This window comes from Peromyscus eremicus, chromosome 3, assembly GCF_949786415.1.
Source record: "Peromyscus eremicus chromosome 3, PerEre_H2_v1, whole genome shotgun sequence".
NCBI classification, from domain to species: Eukaryota; Metazoa; Chordata; class Mammalia; order Rodentia; family Cricetidae; genus Peromyscus; species Peromyscus eremicus.
The window spans coordinates 62,301,091-62,314,327 of record NC_081418.1 but is presented as its reverse complement, the minus strand read 5'-3'; the positions used below and the strand labels follow the sequence as shown (position 1 = coordinate 62,314,327).

The following is a 13,237-nucleotide window of genomic DNA, read 5'->3' as shown; positions in this document are numbered from 1 at the left end:
AGCACTGACTGCTGGGAAGAGGACCTGGGTTCAGTTCCCAGCACCCACATGAAAGCTCACAATTGCCTATAAATCTAGTCCTAGGGCATCTGATGCCCTCTTCTGGGCACCAGGCATGTACATGGTACACAGACACACATGCAGGCAAATACTCATACACATAATTGTAAATCAGACTTAGGATTTCTTTCCTGTTGCCACGCAGCATTACCACAGTTTCTCATTGGAGCGATACTAAGTGACTAAGCACTTTTCTTTCTTATTTATTGAAAAACTAGAACTGTTTTCTTAAGCAAAACTTTACCCAAACCATGTGTGAAGCAGCAGCTGCTGGTAAGAGACAGGCTGTCCCTCAAAGTGCTGGAAGTGCTCCTGAGTGCTGGGTGCTGGGCCTTCGGGGTGTGTCCTCAGAGAGGCCACCCTGGGAAAGAAAGCCCAGACTTCTCTGAGTGACTTGTGTGCTTTGCACGCTGCGTGCTGATTGGGTGTTATTACATGTGTACTTTCTGGCTTATGTGGAGGCAGTGTTTCTGGCCAGCAGTCCTGCCTCCCTGAGAGCAGAAGTCACAGCGAACAGGAGCAAGCCGAGGGGCTCTGGTCTCTCCCATGACCCTCCGGGGCTATTAGGGACCCTTTGCAATCAGCATGTCCTCATCGCTCATTTCAGCTCTCTCTCCACTCTTCACACCCAGAGCACAGGTTGAGTAAAACTCGGTTTTTTAAAGCTGTTGAAATGGCCACAGATAAGGTTGAAAGTTTTTCCAGACCATCTCATTTCCATAGAAACTGAGAAATAAGATTTGAGATCATTGAAGGTAAATGTCTAAGACGAAAGGCTTTTACTTAAACTGTGCCTTGCAGTGCCTCAGTGAAGACAGGACTAGAGTTGAACAGTGTAGACATGCCAGGACACTCTCTCCATCTGTCCTCATGACCAACGACAGAGAGCTACCCAAGTCACTTGAGATTCTTCTTAAAAGCTTGACATAGAACCCTTGCCTGGTGTGGTGAAGCTGCTGTGGGTTCTATCAGCCCCATGGCAAAATATTAAATAAGTGAAAATATTAAAAATACACTTTAATGTGAAGAGTGGCCACTGTACTGGGAACATAACATGTTAACATAAAGAGCAGCCACTGTACTGGGAACATATATGTTAATGTGAAGAGTGACTGCTATTCTGGGCAAGCTGGTAAATCAATGAGACAAAAACTAGTGTTACATTCTTCCTTCTTAAGGCAGGACTGAACCATGATTACGGGGAAGAGGAGAGCATGGCCTCACTGTTTTTTGGATGGGGTCTCATGTAGTCCAGGCTGAGGTTGGCTTTAAATTGATCTTCCTGGCTCTGTCTCCCAAGTGCTGGGATTGGAGATGTGCACCTCCATGCCCACCTGAGAGCACTGTTCTCAACAAGAATGATCTGGATGCTCGCTTCTCTCTGATGCTCCAGGTGGCATCCTTTGGAGTGGAGCTGTATGTTAATTGGTGGGAGAGAAAGGACATCATCACAATCCCCCACCCCCAACACTCAAGTTCTTAAAGCTTCTTAAGTTCTGGGTTCCCTAAAGAGCACTTGTTTGAAGTCCTCATTGTGTGTGTGTGTCGCAGAATCGAAGACCTGCCACCTCCTACTAAGAAGCTGACTCCGGAGCTGACGCCTTATGTGCTCTTCACTGGATTTGAGCCTGTTCAAGTTCAGCAGTACATTAAGGTGAAAATCGTGTTTGAAGGTTTTGAGCAGGGTCCTCTCTGTTTGTATGTGCTTTAGGCTAGCCATTTATTAACATGGCACTTAGCTGGGGGATGCCACTCAGGTAGAGAGCTTGACTAGCTTGCATGAGGCACCCTCCTTGCTGAGGTAGCATGGACAGTGGTTGTTGAATCAGGAGCAGCCTGTTACAGCCCCGTGATAGTGTTTGTAATCACCTTGTTCAATGCCGTTATTTCCTTGTTCGTTACTAGATTGTTTTGTTACCGTAACAGTCTGGGCCTTGTGAATGGTATTTTTATAAAGCCTTTCTTTAGGCTTGAAGGGCACTGGACCTCTGCAGGTTCTCTGAGAACATGGTCTGCCCATGGTTAGTTTTCTGGGGAAGAAGGAGGCTACCCTGGGTGGGTGGGGAGGATGGTGATAATAGAACATTTATAAATACATGTTTTGAGGGCTTGGTGGGATCTGGTCATTGGTAGTTTTGTTTTGCTGGAAGATGGTTAAAAATTCTATGACTATATGAGGTTGGGTTCATACATTTTCTACTTAAAAAATAATTATTTACTTTGTGTGCTCTGTGTGTGTTAGAGGCAGGGTGGTGCACATGTGCCATAGTGTACATATATCTGGAGATCATGTACACCTGGAGAGCTTGTAGGATTTGGTTCTCTCCTTCAACCATGTGGATTCCAGGAATGACTCTTCCCATCAGGCTTGAGGGCAACTGCCCTTACCCACTGAGCCATCTTGCCAGCACCTCTCTCTTTTTTTTTTTTTTTTTTAAGGAAGAAATTACTAACACTGCTGTTACAAATTTAGTACAATTCATTTTCATACCTCTAAAATCTAAGCAGTCTGTTAGGTATGTATGCCTCAGTCCCTAGTTATGCCACTGTTAGATAGAGATGGGGTCCATGTGCTTCTTACCGGTCCATATCAGGATAGTGTCTGTAATGCAGTGGGTCCTGGGGCCTCTGGGTTTTTAGGTTGGAGTTGCTGATTTCTGGAGAATTTGTTTTGACCCAGTTTGTGTGGAGCTGGCTGCTGAGGCAGCCATTGGAGGTGCTCTGTGCTGTCCTCTTGTGGTTTGCTTTGCCCGTCCTTGAGTGCAGCTGAGGAAGGCACGCCAGCCCTGTCCTGGAGCTGGTCTCTGTGTCTGCTGACACGCGCTTCCCTTTCTGGTGTGTTTGTGGCTTCAGAAGCTGTACATCCTGGGTGGGGAAGTTGCTGAGTCCACAAAGAAGTGTACCCACCTCATCGCCAGCAAGGTGACGCGCACCGTGAAGTTCCTGACGGCCATCTCTGTGGTGAAACACATCGTGACTCCCGAGTGGCTGGAGGAGTGCTTCAAGTGCCAGAAGTTCATTGGTGGGTGCCGTGCCGAGGCTGCTCCTTTTCACCGACAAAGCTGTGGCGTCTTCTTGGATTTGTTTATTCATTTAAGCTTATAAATTTAATTCCTGTCACAGGGATTTCTTTGACTGACATCTTTGTATTCTACTATACGACATAAAGGTTTAGTCTTTGATTGCATCAGGGGAAAAGACAAGCTGTGCAGCCATTATCCTTAGTACATTGCTCTGGAATCGTGCCTATAAAATGCAATTTCCGCTGCACCTTAAAGTCTTAGATGAGAGCATCTACCACATTCTCTCGTTGGGGCCCATTGATGAGCGCTCTGTGGAAGCTCTAACAGGCTGGGTCTTCCTATTAGTAGTCACCCTGGGGGCCGCAGTGTAGCTTTGTGGTAGAAGAACACTTGCCTATTCTTGTAGTCTGGCTGTTTTCAAGGGAAGTGAGTGAAACATATCCATCTTAGTTAGGGTCACTGTTGCTGTGATGAAACACCGTGACCAAGGGCAACTTGGGGAGAAAAGGGTTGAGTTTGTATACACTTCCGTGTCACAGTTCATCATCCAAGGAAGCCAGGACAGAAAATAGAGCAGGGTGGGAACCTGGGGGCGGAAGCTGATGCAGAGCCAATGGAGGAATGCTACTTAGTGGCTTACTCCACATGGCTTTCTCAGCCTGCTCTTGTAGTACCCAGGACTACCAGTCCAGCGGTGGACTGCCCCCGATGGACTGAGCCCTCCCCCATCAAACACTAATAAGGAAATGCCCTACAGGCTTACATACAGTTTGATCTTATGGAGGTGTCTTAGTTAGGGTTTCTATTGCTGTGAAGAGACTTTATGACCACAGAAACTCTTATAAAGGAAAACATTTAATTGGGGTGGCTTACTGTTTCAGATGATTAGTTCATTATCATCATGGTATGACATGGCAGTGTGCAGGCAGACATGGTGCTGGAGATGGAGCTGAGAGTTCTACATCTCAATCCACAGGTGGCAGAAGTAGTCTGTTTCCACATTGGATATAGCTTGAGCAAGGGAGACCTCAAAGACTGCCCCTACAGACACAGACAACAAGGCCACACCTACTCCAACAAGGCCACCCCTCCTAATTGTGCCACTCCCTATGAGCTTATGGGGGCCAGTTACATTCAAACCACCACAGGAGGCAATTTCCCAACTGAGGTTCCCTCTTCTCAAATGACTCTAACCTGTGTCAAGTTGACATAAAAATAGTCAGGACAGTACCCAAATGGTAGGGTGAGTGTGACTGTGGGTAGTGTATACTGCCTGCATGTGGACCTGCCTCCCTGTTCAGGGCTGTGCCTTTCAGAGCATGCACTGTTCTGTTTTCCAGATGAGCAGAACTATGTCCTGCGAGATGCTGAGGCAGAAGTGCTCTTTTCTTTCAGTCTGGAAGAGTCCTTAAAGCGAGCCCACGTTTCTCCCCTCTTTAAGGTACGCTGGGAAGGAAAGTCCCTGTAGAACTAAGTAGATGTGACACAGGTCTTGTCCTCCCACTTCATGGCTACTCTTTCTGCAAGGGAGTGTGGCACATCCTAAGGAATATTGATGGGGTCTCCCTGTAGACCAGACTGGGCTGGCTGCCAACTCACAGAGGTCCTCTTGTCTCTGTCTCTTGTACCCCACCACATTCGGCTGTAGGGAACACTCTTTAGTCTGATGAAGAAATTACTACAGTAACCTAATGAGTAGATCAGAGAAAGGATTCAAGAGTATGTTGAATAATTGAACTGGTAAGAGACCTAAAGTTTTTTGTTTTGTTTTTTACTTTTAACAAGTCTTTGAAGGCTCCCACTTGTGTTAGTCTCAATAAATGTGTATTCCATTAGAGAAGGCACTTGGGAATATCCTGAATGAAGGCTAAATGGAAAATTTAGAAGTCTATATTTTAAATATTTGTTAGATAAGAGACTTAGGACAGTTTAGAAGTATTTTTTTTTTTAAGATTTATTTATTTATTATGTATACAATGTTCTGCCTGCATGTATGCCTGCATGCCAGAAGAGGGCACCAGATCTCATTATAGATGGTTGGGAGCCACCATGTGGGTGCTGGGAATTGAATGCAGGACCTCTGGAAGAGCAGTCAGTGTGCTTAACCTCTGAGCCATCTCTCCAGCTCCTAGAAGTATTTTTTATATCCAAGAACTAAGTAGCCAATAAAAATCATTTGGTCTTTGAACTTCTTAGGAATGATTCAGAAGCTAAGATTCAGTTTTACCTCCAGGGTCTGAGTTTTGTGAATGTTTCCTTTTTTCTGTGAGAGTTCTGCAATGAGCCTAGGAAAGCATCAGTGTTAGTGAGACTTCCTAGTCTGTCTGTAGCAGCAGGAGTGGAGCTGGTGTTCTGCTGCTGGGCAGGCAGCTGTGGCCAAATGCTATGTTGCCTTGGCATTTTACACAGACTGGCAAATGTGTGCCATCATCCTGCCTTGGCATAGAATGCTTTGGTTCTTGTAGTTGGCACAGCTGTGGCAATGCATTGTGACAAAAATATCTTAGATTCTAAGAGAATGGAACTTTTAGAGACCTCACAGTGGAACTAATAATACACCGTGGGGTTACTTGAGACTTAAGACTCTGTCCTACTGGGTACCAAGCCTATTTGTTTAAACAGCCTTTAAGAGAGCAATGTACGCCAAGTGTGGTGGCGCACCCCTTTAGTCCTGTAACTCAGGAGGCAGGGACAGGTGGATCTCTGTGAGTTCAAGGTCAGTCTAGTCTACAAAGTGAGTTCCAGAACAGCTAGGACTGTTACACAGACAAACTATGTCTTAAAATCCAGAGACAGAGAGACAGAGAGAGGTAACAATCAACCTTTCTTGCCTTGGATTTCCCATGTAATCAGCCTTTTCAACCTAAGCTAATGCATAGATGTACTTTAATTATGTACTCTTCCATGCCCCTGACCTAAGTAAGAGTAATGCATGTGTGTTTGAATGTGTGTCTGATAATCTTTGCTGGAAGCAGCAGATAGACTGAAAGCCATCTTAAACGAATATCCACCATGAATGCTGAATACAGCATTTGGATCCTGCTTGATAAACAGTCATGTCTGTAGTACTGTCTGTTGTCTGGATCATTGGTCATTGGTTGGCGATACCTTCTGTGTTGATTTCTATGCTGTTCAGTCAAGGGGAGAGGAAAACCTTTGTGGAGGATGGAAACAGACCAAAGGACAGGGACAGATTCACAAGATAGCCTTCAGGCAGGCCCAGATTCAGACCCACACAATAAAGAAAGAGGATGGAAGACAAGGAGAGAGAAGTAGAGTGTTCAAGTTTTGGGCTCCTTTACATCAAGGGAAGTGTTTTGATTTCTGTTGATTATTAATGTCTGCAGATTGACCACAGGCAGTTAAATGTGGTTACTTTTACTGACCATGGGGGGAAGTGTTCATCTAACTCCTGAGCATGTCTGGGTAGATAGGGAACTGGTGGGGAATATAACTTTAATAGTTCTAGAAAGTTAAATGATTTTGTCAAAAATCTCAGAACTGGATAAGATGGTCCATGCTTTTAAATCCCAGCACTTGGGAGACAGAGTCAGGAGGATCTCTGTGAGTGGGGAACCAGCTGATCTACAAAGGAAGTTCTAGGACAACCAGGTCTACATAGAGAGACCCTGTCTCAAAAAACAAAAAAACATACACAAAAAACTCAGGGCCCGATTTATGAAAAGTTGTGTGCAATTAAAAACATTCAGAAAGCGTGCTTCTGTTTATTTCTAGACCAAGTATTTCTACATCACCCCTGGCATCTGCCCGAGCCTTGCGACAATGAAGGCGATTGTGGAGTGCGCAGGGGGGAAGGTGTTAGCTAAGCAGCCGTCCTTCCGGAAGCTCATGGAGCACAGGCAGAATAAGGTGAGAGAGCGGAGCCCTGAGAAGGCAGCGCTGTCGTCGCACGTGGATGTCTTTCCCTCACTCATGAGCTCTCTCTCCTCCCTAGAGTCTGTCAGAGATCATTCTAATATCCTGTGAGAATGACCTGCACTTATGTCGAGAGTACTTTGCCAGAGGAATAGGTATGACTCCCCACGCCCCCGCGCCGGCCTGCGTGTGTTCACGGTAGCCTTGTCCTAACGGTTTGGGTTCTGTTCCGTTCAGATGTGCACAATGCGGAGTTTGTTCTGACAGGAGTGCTCACACAGACACTGGACTACGAATCATATCCTTTACGAAGGTGCATAGCGGGGACAGGCAAGGAAGACGGTGCATTTACAGGTTGTCACCAGACCTTTCCTTGCTGTTCCAGAGTGCAGTCAGCAGCCCTTTTGAGAGTCCCGTCAGCAGGTGACAAACTAGGGACCTGTGTGGCTTGTGTAGGTGTTCGAGGATTTGATAGTTACACCCCATAGAAAATGGTGCAGCCAGTACCCGAGGGGTGTGCTCTACACTCCAGCTATGAGGTGGGAAAGGACACAGCTTGATAGCAGCTTCCTGTAAGTTACAGATGTGGCTGGGTAAGTGTCTGAACAGCTAAAGGCTCTTCAGGCTCTCAGGAAAGAAGTGAAGCCTGTTACACAGTTGACAGTCCATATGAGGAAATCTCCAGTTAGAAGGAAGGACACATTTTTGAGAGGTTTCACTCTGTTTCAGGCTGGCCTCAGCCTCCCAGCGTCCCTCCTGCTTTAGCTTTGAGTGCTGGCCTGAGCATTGCAGGAGTGAGCCACTGTGCCCAGCTGAGGTGGTTCCTTTAGTGTGCCATCATCCCCCGTGTATGGCACCCAGCTCAGAGTGCTGTCATCCCTGGCTCTTCATCGGTGTGGTGTCACCAGCTGAGTGCATTTACTAAGTACTTCCCCTTGGCCTGAGAGAGCCCAGTAAAATGTGGACTAGGAGACTCCGCTGGGTGGCACTGGGAACAGAGTGAGTGCCAGGAGCCAGCGGGAGTGCCTGGTGGGGAACCTCCTCCTCATGGCCACTGAGCTGGGGGCAGTGACGGGAGGCAGGTGTGCTGCAGCATCTGGTCTTTATGCAGCATGTCCTCCTGTGTCTTCTCCAGGCTTTTCCCTGGGACCATCTGTCCCATGCTTATTTTCCAATGGAAGAGTTGCTTTTCAGGTCACATTAGTCATCTGTGGGCCTGCTCCATACCTGTAGCCCAGTGGTTCTCAACCTGTGGGTCATGACCCCTGGGAGGGTCAAACAACCCTTTCACAGGGATCACATATCAGATACCCTACATATCAGATATTTACATTTTGATTCATAACAGTAGCAAAATTATAGTTATGAAGTAGCGACTAAATAGTTTTATAGTTGAGGGTCACCACATCATGAGGAACTGTATTAAAGGGTCATAGCATTAGGAAGGTTGAGAACCACTGCTAGCCTAAAAGTTGCCCACAGAAGATGTTAGGGTGACAGCCCTCTTGAGGACATGGTTTTTGTGGTAGCTTTTGGGACAGGAAACCATCGGGAGTGTGCATTGGATTGGGCTTTGGCGTTGACCGTACGCTGGAGTCACCTAAGCAGGGTGCCTCCACCCAGCTACCTGTGTATTGGATAGAGAGCCTGTGCATGCGAGCAGGAATCTCCTAAGACCTGGGCGGTGAAGTGTGCAATGGGACCGACTGTCTTGAATGCAGAGGGAGGTGGTCTAGAACTGCCTCTCTCACACAGGGGCTCTGGCTAGTGTGACCCTGCTGCCTTGTGTGTGAAAACCGTTTTCCTCAACAAGGCCACATATAAATTTAACTGACAGCCTCTTGTGTGCTGTGAGCCCGGAGCCTGGAGCACAAGGGTAGCTGCTGGCAGCGTGCAGCCCAGGACTCCCTCCCTGCAGAGGCCTTGTTTTCCAGCTCTGCCTTAGGGAGAGGCCTCTACCAGGAAGACATGCAATACTGACTGCATCGTGTTAAGATGTGTGATCTTATTCTAGGAAACATAAATTATGTTTTGTATTATATGCCTAAGAGCCCACATGAAGTCTTTCGATTAATTTAGGTTTCTATGTGTTTTCAGAAAAGTGTATGAAATTTCATCTACAAATAAAATTATGTAAATAAAGACTTTGCTGTCTAAATTATGGATGTTAAAGATTTGAGATGTTTTGTACTTTGATTATTTTTATTTCTTACACTCTTTTCTTTTATATTGATAACTTGCTCACATTTAAATAAATGTACTTTTGAACTTAGAATTGAGTGATTATTTATAATGTCATATTCTTTGCATAATTTAAATGGTATTCATCAAACTAGATGGCATTTTGAGACATTTCACAGCAGTTTTGTGTAAACATAATTCTTTATTGATTCTTTGGGAATTTCACATCTTGCACCCTTCTCCTGCTCACCTCCCAGTCCTTCCATATCTGCCCCTCACTCCTGCAGCATACCCCACTAAAGAACCCTCCAAAAAATTAATTAAAAACTAAACCAAACAAACAAAAAAAGCCACCTTGCTCTTCTCTCTTTCCAACACCTCTGCATTCATCCTAGTGGCATTGGGTGCTGTGGTGTGTCACACAGTCTACCTTTTTGTCCAATCAGCCCCGCCTGCAAAATGTTCATTGCTGTGAGTCATTGGTCTGGTTCAAGGCCTCTGGCACATGGTCATCACTGGACCCAAACTCCTCTGGGATATTCTGTTGTTGCCCCGAGTCATGGAGATCCTGCGGTTGTACTGCAGGACCAGTCCCTTCATGCACTCCAGCAGATCATAGGGTAGATGTTAGGGTAGCCCAACCCAAGGCCCAGGATGTGGGTCTGGGTGGTGCCTAAGCTGGTTGATCTGGGTCACTGGGCCCACCCCTTGTCAGATGAGGGGCAGAGCCAGCTCTCCTATGCGCATGGTGAGGGGTGGGGCCACCTCTCCTGCTGCAGTGTCCAGTGAGGGGCAGGGCCAGCTATCAAATGGCCGGTGATGGGCGGAGCCAGCTCAGCACAGCCCTCAGATTTCAACACATTGTTCTTGTGACACCTCCCCCCTCCACACACACAACATCATCACAGACCCCAGCTACAGCAGGAACACGGACCCACACATGGCCCTCGGCAGACAGCAGAGTAATTTTGAATTAACTTCTGAAGAAATAGATTCTGGTGGTATTTCATAAGCAGCCACCCTTCACTGGTGTGGTAAGTGGGCTCCAGGAAGTGAGCTGGAAGCCTTGGCAGTTACTACATAGACGCTACGAGCCTGTTCCCCGGCTGGGCACAGCCCGCCCCGCTGTGCTGAGATTGCACTCCAAAGCATGGTGGGGACCGTGCTGTGTTAGGGTGTCACCATGCAATGTCATGTTTTACAGGAAGGACCAGTGTCTCCCACCTGCATGTTTCCTTGCTAGGCTGGATCTCTGGTGACTTCCTGGTGACCTGATGTGTCTTTACCTCGGGCTGTTTGTATAGTTACCTGTAGAAACACTTCTGTTGAACTGAGACATCCTGAGTGGCAGTTTTGGTCAGAGCGCTGTACAGGCAGGCGGTGTCTTCACAGACTGTCCTGGAGTGTCCGCTCTGAAGCATGTGACTGTCTAAGCAACCTCCGAAACTCACTGTAGAGCTGGCCTTTGATCTGAGGTTATTACCATGAAATAGCTCCGAGTGTGGAAATGTGGGTGAGGAGAAGAGCCGTGGACACAGGGACAAACGGATTGGCCAGCATGCCACGTGTTGTCCTGTGTCTTAGACCCTGGAAGAAGGTGTGTGTAGGTTCATTGGTGGAATGTCACGTCTGTCACCTGGGCAGGAGACAGGATGTTTAACTAACACAGAAGTATGACTGGCTTGACTAACCTTTCAATTAGCATCTCCTTTGACAGATGCCAAGAAATAAGCCCTCCTAACTCCAGGAGCTGCCCAGAGCCAAGTGCCTTAGAAAGCTTAAGCCTGGGGTAGGTTGGAGGGGTAAAAAGATGACGGATAAATGAGAAAAGCGGTGTTTCATAAGGAAGGAAAGTTGTATTGATTTCTACTGTTGTCTGAATGGGTGTTTAGAACATGAGCCGCCTACACATTTAAGACATTCCAGTAGCCATAATTTTTAATCATAGTGTTCTGTTTTATAGTGTAACCAATATATCCATAAATACTGTTTCGGTTACATAGCCTCAGTATTTTTAAAAATTCAGCTGAACATGGTGGTGCACACCTGTAGTGCCAGTGGCTGGGAAGCTGAGATACAGATCACAAGTTCAAGGCCAGTTTGTTCTACATAGAGATCCTGAGCTCTCCAGGGCTATGTGGTGAGATCCTGTCTCGATAAATAAGTAAAGCTTTATATTTTGCTCACTTGTTTAAAGTAAAGTGTTTTCTGATAATTGAGTGTGTCTATTTTTAATTAACTTTGTAACGTCCAAGCTTCAGTTTCTATCCCAGGCACCTTTTAGTGGCCAGTGATAAATACAGCTGGTTACATTGGAAGCTGGTGAACTGTCACCATGAGCGTCACCACTGTGTCACTTCTGATTCTCTTTTCCAGCATGGCCAGTAGTAGTGATTTAAGTGAGTGGCAGTGTTCAGGGTGTGTGTGTCCAAACCATTACAGGACAGCCTCACTGTGTCTTAAGTTAAAACTGCTTCTGCCTACAGGGCATCTAGGGACAGGGGTGGTGGTGGCGTGTGTGGCTCCTGGGGGTGCTTGGTCTGGAAGGAAAGAGCACCTGGGCTCTCTAGGAGTCTGGAGTGTCAGGAAACGTCATCACACACCGCCAGCGGGTATTTGCCAATTAAAGTGTTTAAATTGTGTAGTAAAGTTCCTAGTAGAAGCTGCATGGTACTCTTCCTCTAAATATTTTGACTGGAAATTGGAACAGTGTTCATCAAAAGCTAACTATCCCACAGCTCCGCTCCACAAAGTGCTCACACAGGATTCATGTTGAATGAAAAAAAAGTACTAAAGCGTTGATGCTGGAAGCCTACAGAGTCTGTTCTCGGGGAGTTTCTGCCCGCCCCCACCTCCACCCCAGCCTTTCAGACCCCCTTCTCCTTGTGCTTCACGATGGCTGCTGTGTCTCTGGTGCCATAGGCACCACAGCTTCAATTTTGATTCTCATTTTCTTCAAAAAATAGTTACCCAGAGAGAGTGGGAGGAAGCACGTGTGCCACAACACACATAAATAAACACATAAATAAACCCTGGGACAACTTGTGGACAGTGCGCAAGCCTTGGTTCTTTCCTTATACCCAGAGACTGAACTCAGGTTGTCAGGGTTGGGGGCAAGTGCCTTCACCTGCTAAGCCTTCTTGCAGTCCTTTGTCTTTGTTTTGAGACAGGGTCTCACATGTCCCAGGCTGGCCTCAAACTGGCTAAGCACCAGAGGATGACCTTAAGTCTGGTCCTCCCTGCCTCCACCTGCTGGTGTTGGGGTTTCAGGCCCTTACTCTGCCAACCTTAGGCAATCCTGGGGATTGAACCCAGCACTCTCGAAGCTGAGTCACATCCCCAGTTCTCCTTTTTGCTTGCTACCTGGCCTTGTCCATTGTACTGCAGGCCTGTTCCAATGCCTTTCCACCCCCCGCTGTCAGCAGACTTACTGCTTCCCCCTCATCAGTTTTAGCAGGAATTCCATCCTTCGTGCCATAGTCTCCCCCTCCAGTTCATGAGCAGTTTCCCCAAATTAAGATTCTACTTGTCTAGTTACAGTCATATCTCACTTGTGACACCCCCTCTCCACCTTTCCTACTACCCAGTCACTCTTCTGCCTCTTTGGCTAATCCTAATCCAAGTGCCCAGTTCCTATGTGATGGGCTTTTCTAAATGCTGAGGGCTTGTGATGCCTTCCCTAAACCTTGCAAGTATACACACACACACACACACACACACACACACACACACACACACACCCCTTTGCTGCTGCTTGTCTTCTGTGCTCTCTCTTGTAGGCTGAAATGGACCTGGGAGGCATGCGGTTGCCTGTTGCAATCCGGTTTCTCCTCTGTTTTGGTAAAGCCTCAGAGATAGGTTTAGACCCTCTGTGAGTAGCTCGCAGGAATGTCTGGGTTTATTCCATAGAACCAATGACTGCCATGTGGCATCAGTGGCAAATGGACTCATAGGCATGCATAGTGAAGGCTATGAGTCCTTGAAATGGCGAGTTTATCCTGGGTTATTCAGGTGGTCCAGCCTGATCCTGTGAGCCCTGAGAAAGAGGCCTAAGAGATGAGCGAGTTCTTCAGCCTGGGTTAGTATCTGGATGCTGT

The 13,237-nt window shown here is 46.9% G+C and overlaps 1 protein-coding gene across 1 annotated transcript in view; it reads left to right on the top strand.

Moving 5' to 3' along the window:
* Paxip1 (PAX interacting protein 1) overlaps nt 1-9,120 on the top strand; it is a 48,355-nt gene extending 39,235 nt beyond the window's left edge. Inside the window, exons 15-21 of the mRNA XM_059257774.1 lie at nt 1,612-1,714; nt 2,914-3,082; nt 4,424-4,524; nt 6,819-6,953; nt 7,039-7,114; nt 7,197-7,261; nt 8,782-9,120. Of these exons, the coding sequence (XP_059113757.1) occupies nt 1,612-1,714; nt 2,914-3,082; nt 4,424-4,524; nt 6,819-6,953; nt 7,039-7,114; nt 7,197-7,261; nt 8,782-8,793 (661 nt within the window). The 3' untranslated portion in view covers nt 8,794-9,120. The remainder of the gene's footprint in view (nt 1-1,611; nt 1,715-2,913; nt 3,083-4,423; nt 4,525-6,818; nt 6,954-7,038; nt 7,115-7,196; nt 7,262-8,781) is intronic.
* The last annotated feature ends 4,117 nt before the right edge of the window (nt 9,121-13,237 follow it).